At 58.8% G+C, this 17,527-nt stretch overlaps 1 protein-coding gene and 1 long non-coding RNA gene across 6 annotated transcripts; both read left to right on the plus strand.

Moving 5' to 3' along the window:
* Positions 1 to 220: 220 nt before the first annotated feature.
* MAEA (macrophage erythroblast attacher, E3 ubiquitin ligase) lies at positions 221 to 17,527 on the plus strand. 5 transcript variants are annotated; one of them, XM_040965966.1, is made up of 9 exons: positions 221 to 360; positions 7,990 to 8,172; positions 9,614 to 9,817; positions 11,566 to 11,688; positions 12,768 to 12,844; positions 13,446 to 13,554; positions 13,963 to 14,096; positions 16,731 to 16,926; positions 17,059 to 17,527. In XM_040965966.1, the coding sequence occupies exons 1-9, from the start codon at positions 292 to 294 to the stop codon at positions 17,152 to 17,154; spliced, it is 1,191 nt and encodes a 396-aa protein (XP_040821900.1). In that variant the 5' UTR covers positions 221 to 291; the 3' UTR covers positions 17,155 to 17,527. The 5 variants fall into 5 exon arrangements, with proteins under 5 accessions (XP_040821900.1, XP_040821901.1, XP_040821903.1 ...); XM_040965968.1 differs by lacking the exon at positions 221 to 360 and adding an exon at positions 5,318 to 5,674; XM_040965967.1 differs by lacking the exon at positions 11,566 to 11,688 and having other exon boundaries at positions 271 to 360.
* LOC121146509 lies at positions 8,664 to 9,450 on the plus strand. Its single transcript, XR_005882224.1, has 2 exons — positions 8,664 to 8,720; positions 8,762 to 9,450. It is a non-coding gene; the product is annotated as an uncharacterized LOC121146509 (long non-coding RNA).

The following is a 17,527-nucleotide window of genomic DNA, read 5'->3' on the forward strand; positions in this document are numbered from 1 at the left end:
TCCGAGCGTCTCATGGGAGGGACCACGACAGCCCGCACGGCCCGGGCTCCCCTTAGGGCTCCGCGGAACCGGACGGACAGAACCGGCCCGGGTTGCCGTTGGGCCGGCCCGAGGCCGCCGGGAAGTCACGGGGGCCGCGCCCGGCCCGGGCCGCCGCTGATTGGCTGAGCGAGGAGCCGGCCGGCGGGGATTGGCCCACCCTCTTCCGCCCCGTCCGTGCGCAGCGGGCGTCCTTACCCGGCGTGCCGCGCGTCGGCGTCCCCCGCCCGCTTCTGTTTTGGCCCCTCCAAGATGGCGGTACAGGAGTCGGCGGCGCAGCTGTCCCTGACCCTCAAGGTGCAGGAGTACCCGACGCTCAAGGTGGGCGGCGGCGCGGCCGAGGTGGGAGGAGCGGGGCACAGGCCAGGCCCTTCGGAGCGCCGCGCTGGCGGGGACGGCGCCCGAGGCCGGCCGGGGTCTGGGGGCGCAAGGGCCGACAGGTGGGTCCGCCGCGTCCGCGCTCGCTGTGCGGGTGTGGCCCGGGCGGCCGCGACATGAGGCGGAATGGAGGCCGACGGCCGGCCCCGGCGCCGAGCGGGACCCCGTGCGGGCAGGCCTGGTCGCCGGCGTCGCCCAACCTGAAAGACGGCCCTGACCGCCCGGGACCGGCAGAGTGACCTTGCCTGGTCACTGGGCCGCGGCGCGTCCCCGGGTGGAGCTGGGCCCTGGCAGGGGTGGAGGGGTGGAGGGGTGCAGGGCCCGGGGCTGCTGCGGGCGGGCGGAGGGGTGCAGGGCCCGGGCTCCTGCGGGCGGGCGGAGGGGTGCAGGGCCCGGGCTGCTGCGGGCGGGCGGAGGGGTGCAGGGCCCGGGCTCCTGCGGGCGGGCGGAGGGGTGCAGGGCCCGGGCTCCTGCGGGCGGGCGGAGGGGTGCAGGGCCCGGGGCTGCTGCGGGCGGGCGGAGGGGTGCAGGGCCTGGGCTGCTGCGGGCGGGCGGGCGGAGGGGTGCAGGGCCCGGGCTGCTGCGGGCGGGCGGAGGGGTGCAGGGCTCGGGGCTGCTGCGGGCTGCCTAGTGCACCGCAGGTGGTCAGGGCAGGATGACACCGTGAGCAAGTCAGCCGGGTGTGAGGGGGCCAGTGTCCCTGCTGAGTTGGGGCCTCCACCTGTGTGGGAGTTATGCCCGGGGCCTCCTGAGCAGTTCCCCAGTTTGGCTTCTGTCCTTCCCTGGGATGCAGGAATGGTCCTTTTCTGTCGCCAGAGGTCCTGCAATTAGGTGTGTTTGTTAGGGCTTATGGCCTGAGTGAGGGTCGAGGGACCAACCTCGGGAAAGGGGGACCCTGAGACAGTGAGGGGGGCTTTCAGTGAGGGTCGTCCACCTGTGGCCTCCTAGTAGACGTCACGGTGGGCGTCGTCCACCTGTGGGCTCCTGGTGGGCATCACAGTGGGTGTCGTCCACTTGTGGCCTGGGCATTGCAATGGGTGTCATCCACCTGTGGCCTCCTGGTAGGCGTCATGGTGGGCATCGTCCATCTGTTGCTCCTAGTGGACGTCACAGTGGGCGTTGTCTACCTGTGGGCTCCCGGTGAGCGTCACAGTGGGCGTCGTCCCCCTGTGGGCTCCCGGTGGGCGTCACAGTGGGCATGGTCCACATGTGGCCTGGGCATTACAGTGGGTGTCGTCCACCTGCAGGCTCCTGGTGGGCGTCACAATGGGCGTTGTCCACCTGTGGCCTCCTGGTGGCTGTTGTCCACCTGTGCTCTCCTAGTGGGCACTGTGTGTTGAGCTGTGTCCTGCCCTCTGGCCTCCACATGCGTAGTACATCCCCAGGTATCTATAGGCATTCACTCCAGGAGCACTTCTGAGCTGGGTATTGGCTTAAGGAGCGTGTTTTCCTGTCCTTGGAACTTGTTGGGGGACAGCTCACGTGGGCACACCAAGTCAGCAATTGGCTGTCCCTGGTTGTGGGTCAGGTTGCAGGTAGCCTGTGGGTTCTGTGTGACCTTGTGGAGGCGACAGCAGGTTGGCTTTGGACTGGTATGTCTGTGGCCTCGTGGAGGTGACAGCAGGTAGGCCGTGGACTGTACGTCTGTGGCCTCGTGGAGGTGACGGCAGGTAGGCCGTGGACTGGTATGTTTGTGGCCTTGTGGAGGTGACGGCAGGTAGGCTGTGGACTGGTACGTCTGTGGCTTAAGGTTGGGTACTTGCATGGCCAATAGTGGTGCGGGCAGAGGGGGCCTGGCTCCACAGGTGCTGTCCCTTGAGGGCCTGTTTGCAGAGAAGTTGGAGGCCCTTTTTGTGTCTTGTGAAACTTTTTTTTTTTTTATAAGATTTATCTGTTTTTATTGCAAAGCCAAATATATATGAAGAGGAGGAGAAACAGAGGAAGATCCTGTCCTGCTGATTCACTCCCAGGTGACCGCAATGGCCAGAGCTGAGCTGATCTGAAGCTAGGAGTTCCTCTGGGTCTCCCACACAGGTGCAGAGTCCCAAGGCTTTGAGCCATCCTCCACTGCTTTCCCAGGCCACGAGCAGGGAGCTGGATGGGAAACGGGGCTGCCAGGATTAGAAATGGTGCCCATATGGGATCCTGTTGTATTCAAGGTGAGGACTTCAGCCACTAGGCCACCGTGCTTACAAGTTACCATGCTGCCCAGCTGCCTGAAAGGGTTCTGCTTTTCCTCCTGTTGAGATTGGAAGTGGACCAGTGTCGGACAGCTTTCTGGGCCACCTGTGGCCTGCACTGTGCAGGGGGTGTCACGTCCTCTGCCCTGCTTCCTGCCCCAGTTGGCGGTACCTTCCTTGTCACGCAGGTAACAGCAGGCAGGGACACACGTGAACAGAACCTGTGCTGGGCTGTGGGCGTGTCCCATGATGGTAGCTGTGACACGCGTGGGCAGAACCTGTGCTGGGCTGTGGGTGTGTCCCATGATGTTGGCTGTGAAATGCGTGGGCAGAACCTGTGCTGGGCTGTGGGTGTGTCCCATGATGTTGGCTGTGATATGCATGGGCAGAACCTGTGCTGGGCTGTGGGCGTGTCCCATGATGGCAAGCTGTGACACGTGTGGGCAGAACCTGTGCTGGGCTGTGGGCATGTTCTTGTTAGCCTCTGAGTAGTTTACATTTCCTGCCTTCGGTTTGGGGAAGGTGGTGACCAGGCCCTACCCTGGTACAGAACCTTGGTGCCAGTGTGTGCCCACGTTTGCTGTGTCAGCCCTGTCTTGGCAGGACTTGCCTCCCACTCTTGGTCCCTGGCTTTGTGCTGCAGCCTGTGAGTCTAGTCAGTGCTGCGTACCCTCTTCCCGTTGGCCTGCAGCCCAGCCTGTGCTTGTCTGCAGGGGCCCCCGTGGTCCTGCTGCCTTTGGGAGGCCGACCTGTCCCTGTTTTGTGGCTGGTACTGTCCTGTGTGTCCTGACCATTTGTCTTCCGTGGCTTGCAAGCAGTCAGTGGGAACCTGGTCACCAAGAGGAGGAAGGGTGTGAATGCCTGTTTTAGGGGCTATCTTGTTTTCAAGTATTTCTTCCTTTCTCTCTCTCTTTTTAGATGTATTTATTTTACCTGGGAAAGAGAAAGAGAGGAGAGATCTTCCATTCACTGGTTAATTCCCCAAATGGCCACAATAGCCATAGCTGAATCGATCTGAAGCCAGGAGCTCTTCCAAGTCTCCCATGTGGGTGCAGGGGCCCGGGGTACTTGGGCCATCCTCTGCTTTCCCATGCTACAAGCAGAGAGCTGAGTGGATGAAGCTGGGACTGCACGGTGCCCACAGGGTGGTCAGCACGCCCAGAGCAGTGGGACTAGCTGTGTGCCGCAGTGCTCATTCTTCGATGTTTCTGCCACGTGTCAGCAGCAGGAGGAAAGCTTCTTCCTGCCAAGTTAGCGAGGCATGCCTGCCTTCAGGGGCACTGAGCGGGCTGTGCAGCCCCACCAGTTTCCCAGAATGCTGTGGCTGAGAGTGAGGCGGGAGAGCCAGGGTCAGAGGTCAGTAGCCTGGGCAGCCTGCTGGGGTAGCAGGGTCCCTGGTGCCTGTGTGCTGCCCCCAAGCTGCTCTTGCAGTTAAGCTGCAGGGAGGATGTGACCCTGCTGGTCTGTGTGGGCAGTGGGCCCAGTCCTCCCTATGTGCACCCCTCATTGCGTTGAGGTGGCCCCAGCACAAGAAGGTCTGTCCCACCCCAGCTGTCATTGCAGTGACCAGGAACATGTCCTTCAGACAGGAGACCTGAGCTGCACCTGAGGCTTGTGCAGCCACTGCCACATGCCAGTTGGGCGTGTGCTGTGGGAGTGTGAGAGAGAGTGCCTCCCTGCAGGACAGCTGGTCTGAGAGCAAGGGTGTGCCTGCAGCCCAAGGCACGATGGGGGTGCCCCCACCCCTCTCTGGCCTTGGATGCAGGATTTACTGTCAGCCGAGAAACACTGTGGGGCCAAGCAGACATGGAATGGATCAGATGAAGACCATTTTTGACAACCAGGGAAAAGAGAACCATCATTATAGCTGTTTTTTTTTTTTTTTTTTTAAGATTTGTTTTATTTTTATTAGAAAGTCAGATAGAAGAGGAGAGACAGAAAGAAAGATCTTCTGTCTGATGATTTACTTCCCGAGGGGCTGCAACAGCTGGAGTTGCGCTGATCTGAAGCCAGGTGCCAGGAACCTCCTCCAGGTGTCCCACACGGGTGCAGAGTCCCAAGGCTCTGGGCTGTCCTCAACTGCTTTCCCAGGCCACAGGCAGGGGGCTGGATGGGAAGTGGGGCTGCCAGGATTAGAACCAGTGCATGCAAGGCGAGGACTTTAGTTGCTGAGCTACAGTGCTGGGCCTTGTGAAGAGATTTTAACAACATGCCACAGAGAGAAGACCAGGGCCAGACACCAGCCTCATCGTGTGTCCTCTTTTTTAAAAAAAATTAATTAATTAATTAGTTTTATTTATTGTAGTGCATGTCCTCTTGCTACCCATGTCCCGTGTCCCCAGCACTGGCTGCTGCTCCCAGGAAGGCAGCAGGTGGTGACACGGTGTGTGGGTGCCTCGGCCTCGGGGAGTCCGATGGAGCTCCTGTTACAGCTTTGACCTTTATCTCTTCCTCCCATCTTGTCTGTTAGTCAGCCTTTCAGATAATCTGCCTTTTAAAAGTTGACCAGGAGAGAGAGATCTTCCATCTTCTGCAGTTGCTTGCAACAGCCTGCACTGAGTGGGCAGGCCAGGTGCCAGGGACTCCAACCTGCTCTTCGCTGTGGGTGGGAGGAAGTTACTACCACTGCTTCCCAGGGCACACCTGGGGAAGGAGCTGGAGCTGGAAACAGAGCTGGGCCTCAAATTGAGATACTTGCTGCTGCGCCCAGACCCAGCCCTGGAAAGGCAGTACTGGTGTGTGACCAGGACAGCCGAGCAGACAGCTGATGGTCAGTCTGGTGGCTGGTGGGACATGACCCGGTGCTGGACAGATCAGCTCTGCACACGGGTGGCCTCTAGGACTGCCCTCCAGAGAAGTGGGTCCAAGGGAAGGCCCTGTTCTGACAGCTGCCCCCAAGCTGGGCTGTGGCTGGCCTATGCTAACACAAGAAAAATGGGTATGTAGGACACCTGATAATCGTTGCTTTTGCTTGTTCAGATGGAAGTATTTCAGGTGTCTTGGCCCACTGAAATATCTGCAGCAGCTTCTGTGTGTCCAGTTGACTCAATCACGGATGTGTGCCCCATCGTTCCGGGGTAAGCCACCTGCTAGGCCACATGGACACTTCTGTGCATGGAGGCCGATGCCGCCCTGATGGGCCAGGGTTGTGCTGGCTCGCCTTGAACTGTGTCAGGTGTCCGTCTGGTGGCATTGAGCAGCAGTGGGGGCTTGTCTGCCTGCCGTGTCTCGTTTTTGTTTCCTATTTCCTGTGCTGTTATCTTTGCTTGTCCATCTCTTCCCCTTTGTGGGCTGATGAGGTTTCCTTGTTCCTTTTCATTTCCTCTTGTATTTGACTTCTCAGTGCTGCCCCAGTGGAGAAGGTCACAGATGTGTGCCCATCATTCCGGGGTAAGCCACCTGCTAGGCCACATGGACACTTCTGTGCATGGAGGCCGATGCCGCCCTATGCTGTTTGTAAAGATCTCTCCTTGCTGCGTCAGCGTGTGCAGCTGTGCGTTCTTGCGTGCTCTGAGCTGAACTCCTTGCCAGCTGTGTGCGTTCAGACATCTCTCCAGGCTTCAGTCGTGTGCTGCCTTTTGCTCAGTTGTCTCAGAGTGGACGTTTCAGGATTGATGAGCACTTGGAGGGTGTTGACTCCCACTGTCTATGCTGTCTCCATGTGAGAGGCTTGTACCTCCCTTCTGATATGGGTCTGTGATTGGGTGATGTTCACTGACTGTTGGAGCTGAGATGTCTTGATTAGTCTGGTTTGTTCGCAGCCCTGGCTCTCATGCTCACCAGCAGAGGAGTGCCCACAGTTACCCTGCTAGGCTCGCTCCCAGCCCTGTATCTTGTGCTTGCCATGGGGCTACTATGGTCCAACTTGATATGACTTATACCCAGTCCTGGTGCTTGCCAGTGGTGCTCACCACATGCAGGGTATGTGCTGCATACCTGCTCCCCTCCCCTCCCTTCCCATCCCTTGATTCCACTTGTCTCTGGGGAGTTTGTGTTAGCGACTGCTCCGAGAAGTAGAATTGTGTGCTGTCAGAGTTGTGTGCTCTCAAGGCTGTCCCAGTGTTCATCGCTCAGGGATGGGCATTGGGCTGTGGAGAAGGGTGCCATAGCAATCACAGATGTGCAGGTTCCTGGGAGTGCCCCAGGATGGGACTGCTGGTCATGGGATAGTCAGTGCTGCTTTTTGTAAGGGAGTTAGGTGTGTGAGGGAGCACAGGGGCACACTCACTGGGCTCATGTGTACAGGGAGCATGGGGTCAGGCCTCGCCCTCAGGATCTCAGGCTTGGATCTTGGCTGTGGTGCTCCATCCTGGGTGTTTGCGAATGGCCTGGTTGTGTGGGGCACTGCAGTAGGTTCTGTGGGTTCCAGCTCCTCCCAAGGTACGTCTTTGAAAGCAGGATTGGCGGGGAGGGGTCTTGTAGGCTGTCCTGAAATCACATGGCTCCCACTAGGCCCACCCTGGAGCTGCCCACCTGGTGCACTGCTTCGCAGCCCCCCCTGTCCCACTCTGCCACCATTCCTCAGGGTGTGCTGTGCTCAGGTAACCTCCTACTTGGTTCAGCATCACCAGGCCTGCTGGTCAACACACAGGTGTTGATTGTCCTGTCAAGCCTGTGGTGATGAGGTTGTCTGCATCAGCCACCTGGGAGAGACAGCCGGGGTCTGATACTGGCTGGGCTCCAGTTCGTGCTTTGGTCCCTGGGGGAGTGTTCCCTGTGCTCCCACTCCTGCCTTTGCCCCAGGTCCCGGTTGCCCAGCACCCCTGCCTTTTTCTGCTGAGCACATGCTGCACAGGTGGTGCTGTGTGCTGCTGGAGTCTTCCTCTTTGCTTAGTGTGGCAGGAGGGGCTGTGTCCCTGTGACCGCAGTGGGAGTGATGGCCACTCGGCATTGCATGGTGCTCACATTGCAATCTCCCTGGGGGGCCTGGGGTGGAGTGCCCGGTCATGCCCAGGGTCCAAGGAGCCGGTAGGAAGGGGTGAGGTAGGGGGAGTGTAAGGTACAATCCCCAGAAGGTCAGAAATGGTAACTGTAGATTCTGATTTATTCTGTGGGACAGGTAAAAGGAAATGCTCTTGGGGGGATGTTTTCCTGAGAACCCACAGCCTCATTGTGCCCCACAGTGAGTGTTCCAGACACTTGCCAACTTCCTGTGTGGCTGGGTGTGACCAGCGAAGCCCGCCATGTCCTGGGTAGCTGACAGACACACACAGTGGGCTCTTTGGAAAGCGGGGCTGTGCTGTGTCTACAGATTTGTGTCATGCTGGCTATGGGTCCTGGTCAGGTTACAGGGTGGACCTGTCCTGAGAGAATGCATCACATTCAGAACTGCTTGCTTATGTTATGGGCAGGCAGGTGGCATTCACATGCTCACCACCGTGTCCTTGTCTAGGTTCCCTACGAGACACTGAACAAACGCTTTCGGGCTGCTCAGAAGAACATTGACCGGGAGACCAGCCACGTCACCATGGTGGTGGCTGAGCTGGAGAAGACCTTGAGCAGCTGCCCCGCCGTGGACTCGGTGGTCAGCCTCCTGGATGGCGTGGTAGAGAAGCTCAGTGTGCTCAAGAGGAAGGTTAGTGCTGCTCCTGGCTGGCATAGCCACCTGGTTACAGGGGTGGAGGCCTCTTTGTGGGGGCGAGGTAGGGCTGGTCTGAAGTCCTGAGCTGGAGCAGCAAGCTGTCACTGCTGGTCACTGTGACCACTGGTCGAGGCAGCTGTGCTGTCAGCACTGTGATACATGTTGAACTGAGTCCTCAGACCAGGGGTATAGGGTGGCTAGGGCGGGAAGCTGACCTGATTAGAGTTGGGGCTAGGAGCTGTTTACTGCTGGGACTTCACAGGAAGTGCTTACACACAGTGGTTGGAAAGAGGAATGTGAACTGTAGACCCCACAGGAAGTGAGGAATGTAGACTGTAAACCCCACAGGAAGTAGGTGGAGTGAGGAGTGTAGACTGTAAACCCCACAGGAAGTAGGTGGAGTGAGAAGTGTAGACTGTAGACCGTACAGGAAGTGAGGAGTGTAGACTGTAAACCCCACAGGAAGTAGGTGGAGTGAGGAGTGTAGACTGTAGACCCCACAGGAAGTGAGGAGTGTAGACTATGAACATCACAGGAAGTAGGTGGAGTGAGGAGTGTAAACTGTAAACCCCACAGGAAGTAGGTGGAGTGAGGAGTGTAGACTGTAGACCCTACAGGAAGTGAGGAGTGTAGACTGTAAACCCCACAGGAAGTAGGTGGAGTGAGGAGTGTAGACTGTAAACCCCACAGAAAGTAGGTGGAGTGAGGAGTGTAGACTGTAGACCCTACAGGAAGTGAGGAGTGTAGACTGTAAACCCCACAGGAAGTAGGTGGAGTGAGGAGTGTAGACTGTAGACCCTACAGGAAGTGAGGAGTGTAGACTATGAACATCACAGGAAGTAGGTGGAGTAAGGAGTGTGGACTGTAGACCCCACAGGAAGTGAGGAGTGTAGACTGTAAACCCCACAGGAAGTAGGTGGAGTGAGGAGTGTAGACTGTAAACCCCACAGGAAGTAGGTGGAGTGAGGAGCATAGACTGTAGACCTGACAGGAAGTGAGGAGTATAGACTGTAGATAGCACAGGAAGTTGATGGGGTGAGGAGTATAGACTGTAAACATCAGAGAAAGTGGTTCAGGAGAAGAACTTAGGGTCCACAATGCCTTAGAGACTGCATTGACCACCTAGCTGCTGCTCAGTACAGCAGAAAGGATGCCCACCACCTGCCTTACCTGTGCCCAGCATCTGCCCATCACTCCTTCCAGCTATGTTTGTGAGGGTTGTCCTTAGGTGAGCAGTTGTGCTGAGGTGAGTGACCATGCTGAGGTGACTATCCTGAGGTGAGGGGCCATCCTGAGGTAAGCGGCCATGTTGAGGTGAGGGGCTGTCCTGAGGTGAGGAGCCATGCTGAGGTGAGTGGCCATCCTGAGGTGAAGGGCTGTCCTGAGGTGAGCAGCTGTCCTGAGGTGAGTGTGCTGACTGTGCTTGCCGTGGCAGGCAGTGGAGTCCATCCAGGCAGAGGACGAGAGCGCCAAGTTGTGCAAGCGCAGGATTGAGCACCTCAAGGAGCACAGCAGCGAGCAGCCTGCGGCGGCTGGCGTGTGGAAGCGGAAGCGCATGGACCGCATGATGGTGGAGCACCTGCTGCGCTGTGGCTACTATAGCACGGCTGTGAAGCTGGCCCGCCAGAGTGGCATTGAGGTGGGCCCGGGAACTTCCCACAGGACTGGCCACGTCCGCCCCATGCCTGTGCGGCTGACTGCTGGGTGGGCAGTTGGGACAGGCAGGTTGGGGGACATGGGACAGGTGCCTCTGTGTGCATGCGTGCGTCCCTGGGGCCTGGGGAGCAGAGAGCTTGGATGTTGGTGAACATACTGTGAAGGGGGCACCCAGAATCCCCACGTGGAACCCCTGATTCACACTGGAAGAGTGGGCTCTCGCAGTGCAGCAGATGAAGCCCAGGCAGCACTAAAGTTGGGATCAGGGAAGTCTCCAGAATGGCTGTGTCTGCTGCCCCTTGCTCCCATGGGCATCGGAGAAAGAGCACGAAAGATCCAGAAAGATGCGGCCCGCAAGGCTGGGTAGGACAGACAGGAGCTGCCTCTTGGTTGAGAGCAAGGTTTTAGGACAGAAGTGGGAAGCAGCCGAGAGATCAAGGTGCAGATTCCGGGATCCAGTGAGGATGGGAATGGAGGTGACCCCCTGCTCCGCAGCCTGGAGTCCACCATGGGTTGTGGGGTGTGGCACATACAACTTGAGCCTGTCACATCTGGGGTGCACTGGGGAGAAGGCCAAAACAGCCATAGGTGGAACCCCAAGTATATCTAAGCAGGTGGATTTTTTTTAAATTTTTATTGCAAAGGCAGATTTACAGAGAGACGGAGAGAAAGATCTGTCCACTGGTTCACTCCCCAGGTAGTCACAATGGCTGGAGCTGAGCTGATCCGAAGCCAGAAGTCAGGAACTTCTTTAAGGTCTTGCATGTGGGTACAGGGTCCCAAGGTTTTGGGCTGTCCTTGACTGCTTTCCCAGGCCACAGGCAGAAGCTGGATGGGAAGTGGAACAGCCGAAACACGAACTGCCGCCTGTAGGGGATCCTGGCACGTGCACAGCGAAGATTTAGCCACTGGGCCATGGCACCAGGCCCACAGCAGGCAGATCTTGAAGCTGCTGATTCTGTGGGGTACATGGGTGATAAGGGGTGGCAGTATGGAGGAGCAGCCCAGAGCCAAGGCTGGGAATGGTGGGGCATACTTCGGATGCTGGTCAGGGCCCTGAGACCTCTTAGGGGACGTTGGCTGCAGCTGGTGGGGTGGGCTGTCTCCATACCACTGCAGTGGCTCCTCCACGCCCAGGCCTGTGTTGCTGTGGGAACTGTGTGTCAGGCAGGGACAAAAGAGGCTGGAGACTGCATCTTCCCGCTCTCCCTCCAGCTCCCACACATACCTGTGGCAGGGCCCGGGTGGAAATAGCGGCCCTCACTGTTCCTGGCAGCTGTCCTTTGGGTGTCCTGGTAGCTCCTGGTGGTGCAGCTGGACACGGATCCCCCACAGCGTGGACCTCTGGCAGTGCGCAAGCCCATAAGCCCTGTGACTGCCTGGGCTTGCATGTGGACTGGTTGGGTTTCTCTGCCCAGTCTTCCGCCCTACTGGGGTTTACCTAGGGGCAACTGGGCTCCGGAAACTGCCAGTCAGGCCTCGGTGAGCCGGCTTCACTCCTGCTTCTGGGAACCCTTTGTCCCCAGCATCCTGAGACCATTGTAGCAGGAGAGCCATTCACCTGGGAAAGGAGCTTCTCGGGACCCCCGGTAGGGCCCTGGGGGGCCCAGAAAGAGCTGTGTGTTTGTGCCACCACCCGCTGAAACCATGCTGAACAGAGGGTGCAGGCAGGGTTGGTATGTAGGGGACCTGTGAGCCAGGGATGGCCCCACAAGTGCCACCTCCCCTCAGGACCTGGTGAACATCGAGATGTTCCTGACGGCCAAAGAAGTGGAAGAGTCCCTAGAGCGGCGCGAGACAGCCACCTGCCTGGCTTGGTGCCATGACAACAAGTCCCGCCTCCGCAAAATGAAGGTGAGCAGGGTGGCGGAAGGCAGAGGGCTGGGGCCGGCTGTTGGCAGGAGGGGGCGCCAGCGCCGGCTGTGGGGTGGGTGGGCGGGCCACAGTTACCTGTTGGCGTGGGAGCTCTGGGGAGATTGCCTGCTGGCAGGATCCTTGGAATCTGTGACCTATGGCACTTTGTGGGGGTTGGTGACTCTGCAGTGTTGGGGGTGGCTTCTCCCGATTTTAGATGAAAGCTCCAAAAGGTGCAGCTGCCAGCATTAGGGATGTGCAGGCTGGCAGTAGGGCACAGCCAGCGATCCTGCAGCTATCTGGGCAGGTTGCCCTTGTGCGCCTGAGGGGCTGCGTCCTGGGAGTGAAGTTGAGAATTCACTCCTAGTCGAGAGCTGAGCTGTCTCCGGCATTAGCTTGCCTTCCGCAGCCCCTGCCATCCGTCTGTGAACCCCGCCTGGTGAGGCCTGTCGGAGGCAGGAGGCAGCAGGTACGAGTGACCTCTGCCCTTCGGGCAGCCAAAGAGTAGAGCAGAGCCGAGTGGCCCCTGGCTCCTCTGAGAGTGAGCGAATCACCCGAATACAGTGCAAGAAGTGGTGGCTGGGTACAGGAGTGGGGTCCAGGTGACTCTGCCTGAGGCCTGCCCTGATCAGGCCAGTGGACTCTACTGGAGAGCTGGCTGGTGCCAAACCTGCCGCTTGGCACACAGCTGCCCCACTGCAGGAGCACGGTGTGGACACCGCCCCCAGCCTGCGGCCTGCAGCCAAGGCATGGGGCATGAGTTGGGAGAGGGGTGTTTCCAGGTCGTCCTTGGGACTGAAGTAGGATCGAGCAGCCGAATGGGACAGGGCCGGCAGGTGTGCTGTAGGCCTTCTGGCTGAGTGTGCCTAAGGAAGGCAGTAGCGGAGGATCTTGGGGCATGCGGTATGTGTGTAGAATTGGCTCAAGAGATGGCTGTCCACCCAGCAGCCCCCACCTGGGGCCTGAGGCTAGCCTGGGGGCTGGTGTGGGGGAGGCCAGGCTGACAGGACCCTGTGGGAGTCCGAGCAGTGTCTGCTGCCCCTTCATGACGCCACTGATTGAGCTGTCTGGCTCCCCAGAGCTGCCTGGAGTTCAGCCTCCGGATCCAGGAGTTCATCGAACTCATCCGGCAGAACAAGAGACTGGATGCTGTGAGGTGGGTTGCAGGGGGGTACCCCCTCTACCAAATGCCTGGGCCATGGGTCCCCTCTCCCTTGGGACATGCTATTGGCTCTCACACATTGCTGGCCTGAGCTGGTGTGCAGTGGCCTGTGGCCATGGGGGCTCATGGTATCCATGCAGCCTGCAGCCTGCAGTCAAGGCATGGGGCATGAGTTGGGAGAGGGGAGCTGGGCAGGCTCTTCCACTTGCAGCTGGTGAGGCCCCACTCCCCAGCCCAGCTGTGCTACTGTGTGTCTGCATTTGCATCTGGGGGTTCCCTGAGGGCGGCTCTGTTGAGGTTCCTTCAGCTCTGAGGAGTTTGCAGCTGTGGGCAGCGGGCTATAGCCTGCGCAGTGGAGCCTCCTGTGCCCAACCCCTGGGGCTGTATCTGGGTGGGCAAGGGCAACCCATCCAGGGAGTACCTTGCCAAACCTGGCACAAATCTTAAAAGAGAAAATTTACAAAGGGCTGGGCTGCTTATCTGTCCCTGGGGACTGGGGAGTGAGTGGCCGTAGTCACTGAGGGTCCTGGAGGCCCAAGGTGAGGCACCTCCACCCAGGACCTGCCAGCAAAGGCCACATGCGGTCTGTGTGCAGGCACGCGAGGAAGCACTTCAGTCAGGCCGAGGGCAGCCAGTTGGACGAGGTGCGCCAGGCCATGGGCATGCTGGCCTTCCCACCCGACACGCACATCTCCCCATACAAGGTGAGCCCCCCTCTGTCTTCTGAAGAAGGTTCTGGAAACATTCTGGTCCACGTGCCCACTGTTCCATCCCTCTTTTTCATAGGTTCTCAGCTATACTGGGTCTGCCCCCTGGCTCTAGATGGCCTTTGTGCTCTCATTGGCTTCTGGCCCTTTTCTGGGAGGGCCATTGCTGGCCAGGGCCAGTGATCTGCTCCTCCCAGGCCTGGTGGCCTCATACACCTGGCTGAGGTGGGAGGACCATGGGCTCACTATGTCACTATGTCAGCTTCTAGGCATGGCCCCCTGCGGAGGAGGAAGTGCAGTTCCTGGTGCCAGGACCCTGAAGAGGACTTGGGCACCAAGCTGTGCTGACCTTGAATGCGGCAGGGGTCAGCCCTCCCACCCAGCCCCTCTGCCTGTATCTTCCAGGACCTCCTGGACCCGGCCCGGTGGCGCATGCTGACCCAGCAGTTTCGGTACGACAATTACCGGCTGCACCAATTGGGGAACAGTTCCGTGTTCACCCTCACGCTGCAGGCTGGCCTGTCGGCCATCAAGACCCCGTATCCTCTGCGTGGCCACCACAGGAGGCTGGGAGGGGTGCAGGGGGAGGGAAGGAGCAGTGATTCTATTTTTTGAAAATATTATTTTGATGATATTTCCATAGTTGAGAGGGATGCATGCCCATGTGGACCACTGATTAGGGTGGGAGAAGCCAAGGCATTGGGGATAGTGGATGAGACCATTATTTCCACATTTTTTTTCCTGTATCCGGCACAAGAGGGGAGAGAAAGGGAGAAACCACACCCAGCATCCTAACAGCGTCAGTCCCCAGGGATGGGCAACAGCCACCCAGTGTCTCCCAGGGTCCCCAGTGTGGAGCATGCTTTGAGGGGATTCTACTCAGGTGGCTTCAGTAGTTCTGAAATACTGTTGATTTCATTGCTCCAAGGTCATTGGCTGACACAGCCACCTTAGTTTCTCCATTCTCACCCAGATACTTGCTGTTAACACTTGGCTAGAAGAGCTGTGCAGTTTGTCCTGCCCTCCGTGGTCCTGGACGTCCTCTGCAGGCCTCGATGAACTGGCTGTCATGTCCCAATGTGCATCTGGGCGTGCCGTCCACCGCACAGGCTCCAGCACCCGAGCAGGCCCAGTTGTGACCCATGTACCCCACGGTCAGCGCACAGCTCCTGTGATTGTCACCGTCGTTGGCGTTAGGGACTGGCTCAGCCTATCACCCACATCAGCCTACAGATACGCTTGGTTACAGCTGTGGATCAGTTTTGTCTCCAGCCGCATCTCTCTTTTCCTTTTTTTTTTTTTTTTTTAAGTTTATTTATTGGGAAGGCAGATATATAGAGAGAGCAGAGACAAAGATCTCCCCGCTCCCCTGCTGGTTCACTCCCCAAGTGGCTGCAATGGCTGGAGCTGAGCTGATCCAAAGCCAGCAGCCAGGAGCTTCCTCTGGGTCTCATACACAGGTGTAGGGTCCCAAGGCTTTGGACCCTCCTCAACTGCTTTTCCAGGGCACAATTGGGGAGCTGGATGGGAAATGGAGCAACCTAGACACGAATCGGTGCCCATATGTGATCCTGGCATGTGCAAGGCGAGGACTTTGGTCACTAGGCTACTGCACTGGGCCCAACCCCAGTCCCATCTCTTACACAAGCAAATGGATGCCACAGCCCAGCCCTGCCCACCACACGCTTGGCCCTCATGTATACCAGTGGGAACTGCAGTCAGAGCAGCCCCCAAAACCCCCACCAGGCCCACCCCACCCCTGGTTCCTGCATGTGATGGCTTGTGCAAAAGACTGGTTCAGTCTGTCCCACTTGGTTTTTGTACACACCAGTGGGTGCTGCAGCAAAGTTCAGTCCAACTGACCCTACGGTCCAGCCCATGCTTATGTTGTTGGGTGCTACCACCTGTCCAGCCAGGTCCACCCCAGCCCTGGTTCCCATGCTCACTGGTGGGAGCTGCAGCCTACCAGAGGGATGCCCATAGTTTTCCTACAGGGCCCACTCCCAGCCCCGGATCTTGCATTTTCCAGGTGGTTCCGCTGTCTAGCTTGACAGGAGTTGCCCCTAGTCCCAGCACTTGGATGCTGGCGGCAAAACCTGAGCAGCTTGCACTTACTCTGGCTCAAGCATGCATCAGTGGATACAGTAGCTTAGCCCAGCCTGGTTCTCCCCCTAACCCAGCTCACATGCAGGCTAATGGGTGTTGTGGCCCTGCCTAGCCTGGTCTACTACCCCTGGTCCTAGTTCTTACGCTAACCAGGAGGAATAGAGGCCAGCAAGGAAGTCCTCACTGCCCTCCTACCAGACATCGCCCCACTCAGCATGGGTCTTACGTGTGCTGGTGGATGCTTTGGCCCAGCTCACTTGGCCGAGCCGGCCAGCCCCCAGTCCCAGCTCATGGTGGTAGTGCTGCAGCCTAGCCCTGCCTGGACTGCTCTCAGTACTGGCCCTAATGTGAACTGGCTGGTGTTGTGGCCCAAGCAGGCCTGTTCTGAATCCTGAGGGGGACAGGTCATGAAGCCCCAGGACGGCAGTAGGTGGTTGAGCCTCCCCTGCAGAATGCAGCACCTGTAGGGCCTGCACTCTCAGGGCAAGCCTCACTGTGCCAGGCCCCTCCCTACAGTCAGCTCTGCCCCTGCCCTAAGGCGCGAGGGGGCAGTGACTTCCTGAGTGCACAGTTTGTCCTGCCTGAGATGCAGCCCTTGTGCTGCCGTGAATAGTTGAGGTAGTACTGTGGCTTGGGTAAGCTGACCAGTATGGCACTGTGACCCTGGGTGTTAGAGGGGAGAGTGGAGTGCCGTGGCCTAGGTGAGGTGGTCAGTGTGGTGCTGTGAACCTGGGTTAGGTGGTCAGTGTGGTGCTGTGGCCTAGGTGAGTGGTCAGTGTGGTGCTGTGAACCTGGGTTAGGTGGTCAGTGTGGTGCCGTGGCCTAGGTGAGGTGGTCAGTGTGGTGCTGTGGCCTGGGTGAGGTGGTCGGTGTGGTGCCGTGGCCTGGGCGAGGTGGTCGGTGTGGTGCCGTGGCCTGGGTGAGGTGGTCAGTGTTGTGCCATGGCCTGGATGAGGTGGTCATTGTGGTGCCGTGGCCCTAAGGGGCGTTTCCCCTGCAAGCTGGGGCTGGGGTACTGCTGTGGCACTGGGGGCCCTGCTGCCCGGAGCTTCCTTGACTGAACACAGGCAGTGCTACAAGGAGGACGGCAGCTCCAAGAGCCCTGACTGCCCGGTGTGTAGCCGCTCTCTCAACAAGCTGGCGCAGCCGCTGCCCATGGCCCACTGTGCCAACTCGAGGCTGGTGTGCAAGATCTCAGGCGATGTCATGAATGAGAACAACCCGCCCATGATGCTGCCCAACGGCTATGTCTACGGCTACAACGTGAGGGGGGCTGGGCTGGGGGCTCGGGGTCAGCGCGGGGGGCTGGGCTGGGGCTCCCAGGGGCGGGTCAGTGGGGATCAGTACAGGTGTTGTCTGCACCACTGCCCTCATGTGCTCTGGCTTGTTTTTCAGTCCCTGCTTTCCATCCGCCAAGATGACAAAGTTGTGTGCCCGAGAACCAAAGAGGTCTTCCACTTCTCACAGGCCGAGAAGGTGTACATCATGTAGGCCCCAGCCCCCGCGGCGCTTGTTTCTTACGACCAAAGACCCGTGAGTGGCGGCTGCGGCCTGGGGAGGGAGAAGGCCCCGGCCCAAGGGTCTCCTGAGCGCGGTGAAGCCCCCACCCCAGCCGAGAGGAGCTGCCACCCTGTGTGCCTCTTGGCTCCCACACGCGGGGGTAGGATGCAGGTCCTGGCTGCAGCCTGCGAGGAAGCAGCTGTGCCAGGCTGACACGTGGGCCAGCTGTCCAGCACGTGCCGCCGCGACTCCGCCGCCTTATTTCCTGCTTGGAGAACTCGCGGTAGAGCTTTGTACCTAGCGCTTCCCTGTGCATGACACGACTAGCAGTGACTGTTCTGACTCAATAAACCTTTTCTACTCC

The sequence above is a fragment of the Ochotona curzoniae genome, unplaced genomic scaffold (assembly GCF_017591425.1).
Source record: "Ochotona curzoniae isolate NIBS_2020 unplaced genomic scaffold, NIBS_Ocur_1.0 scaffold_4505, whole genome shotgun sequence".
Taxonomy (NCBI): domain Eukaryota; kingdom Metazoa; phylum Chordata; class Mammalia; order Lagomorpha; family Ochotonidae; genus Ochotona; species Ochotona curzoniae.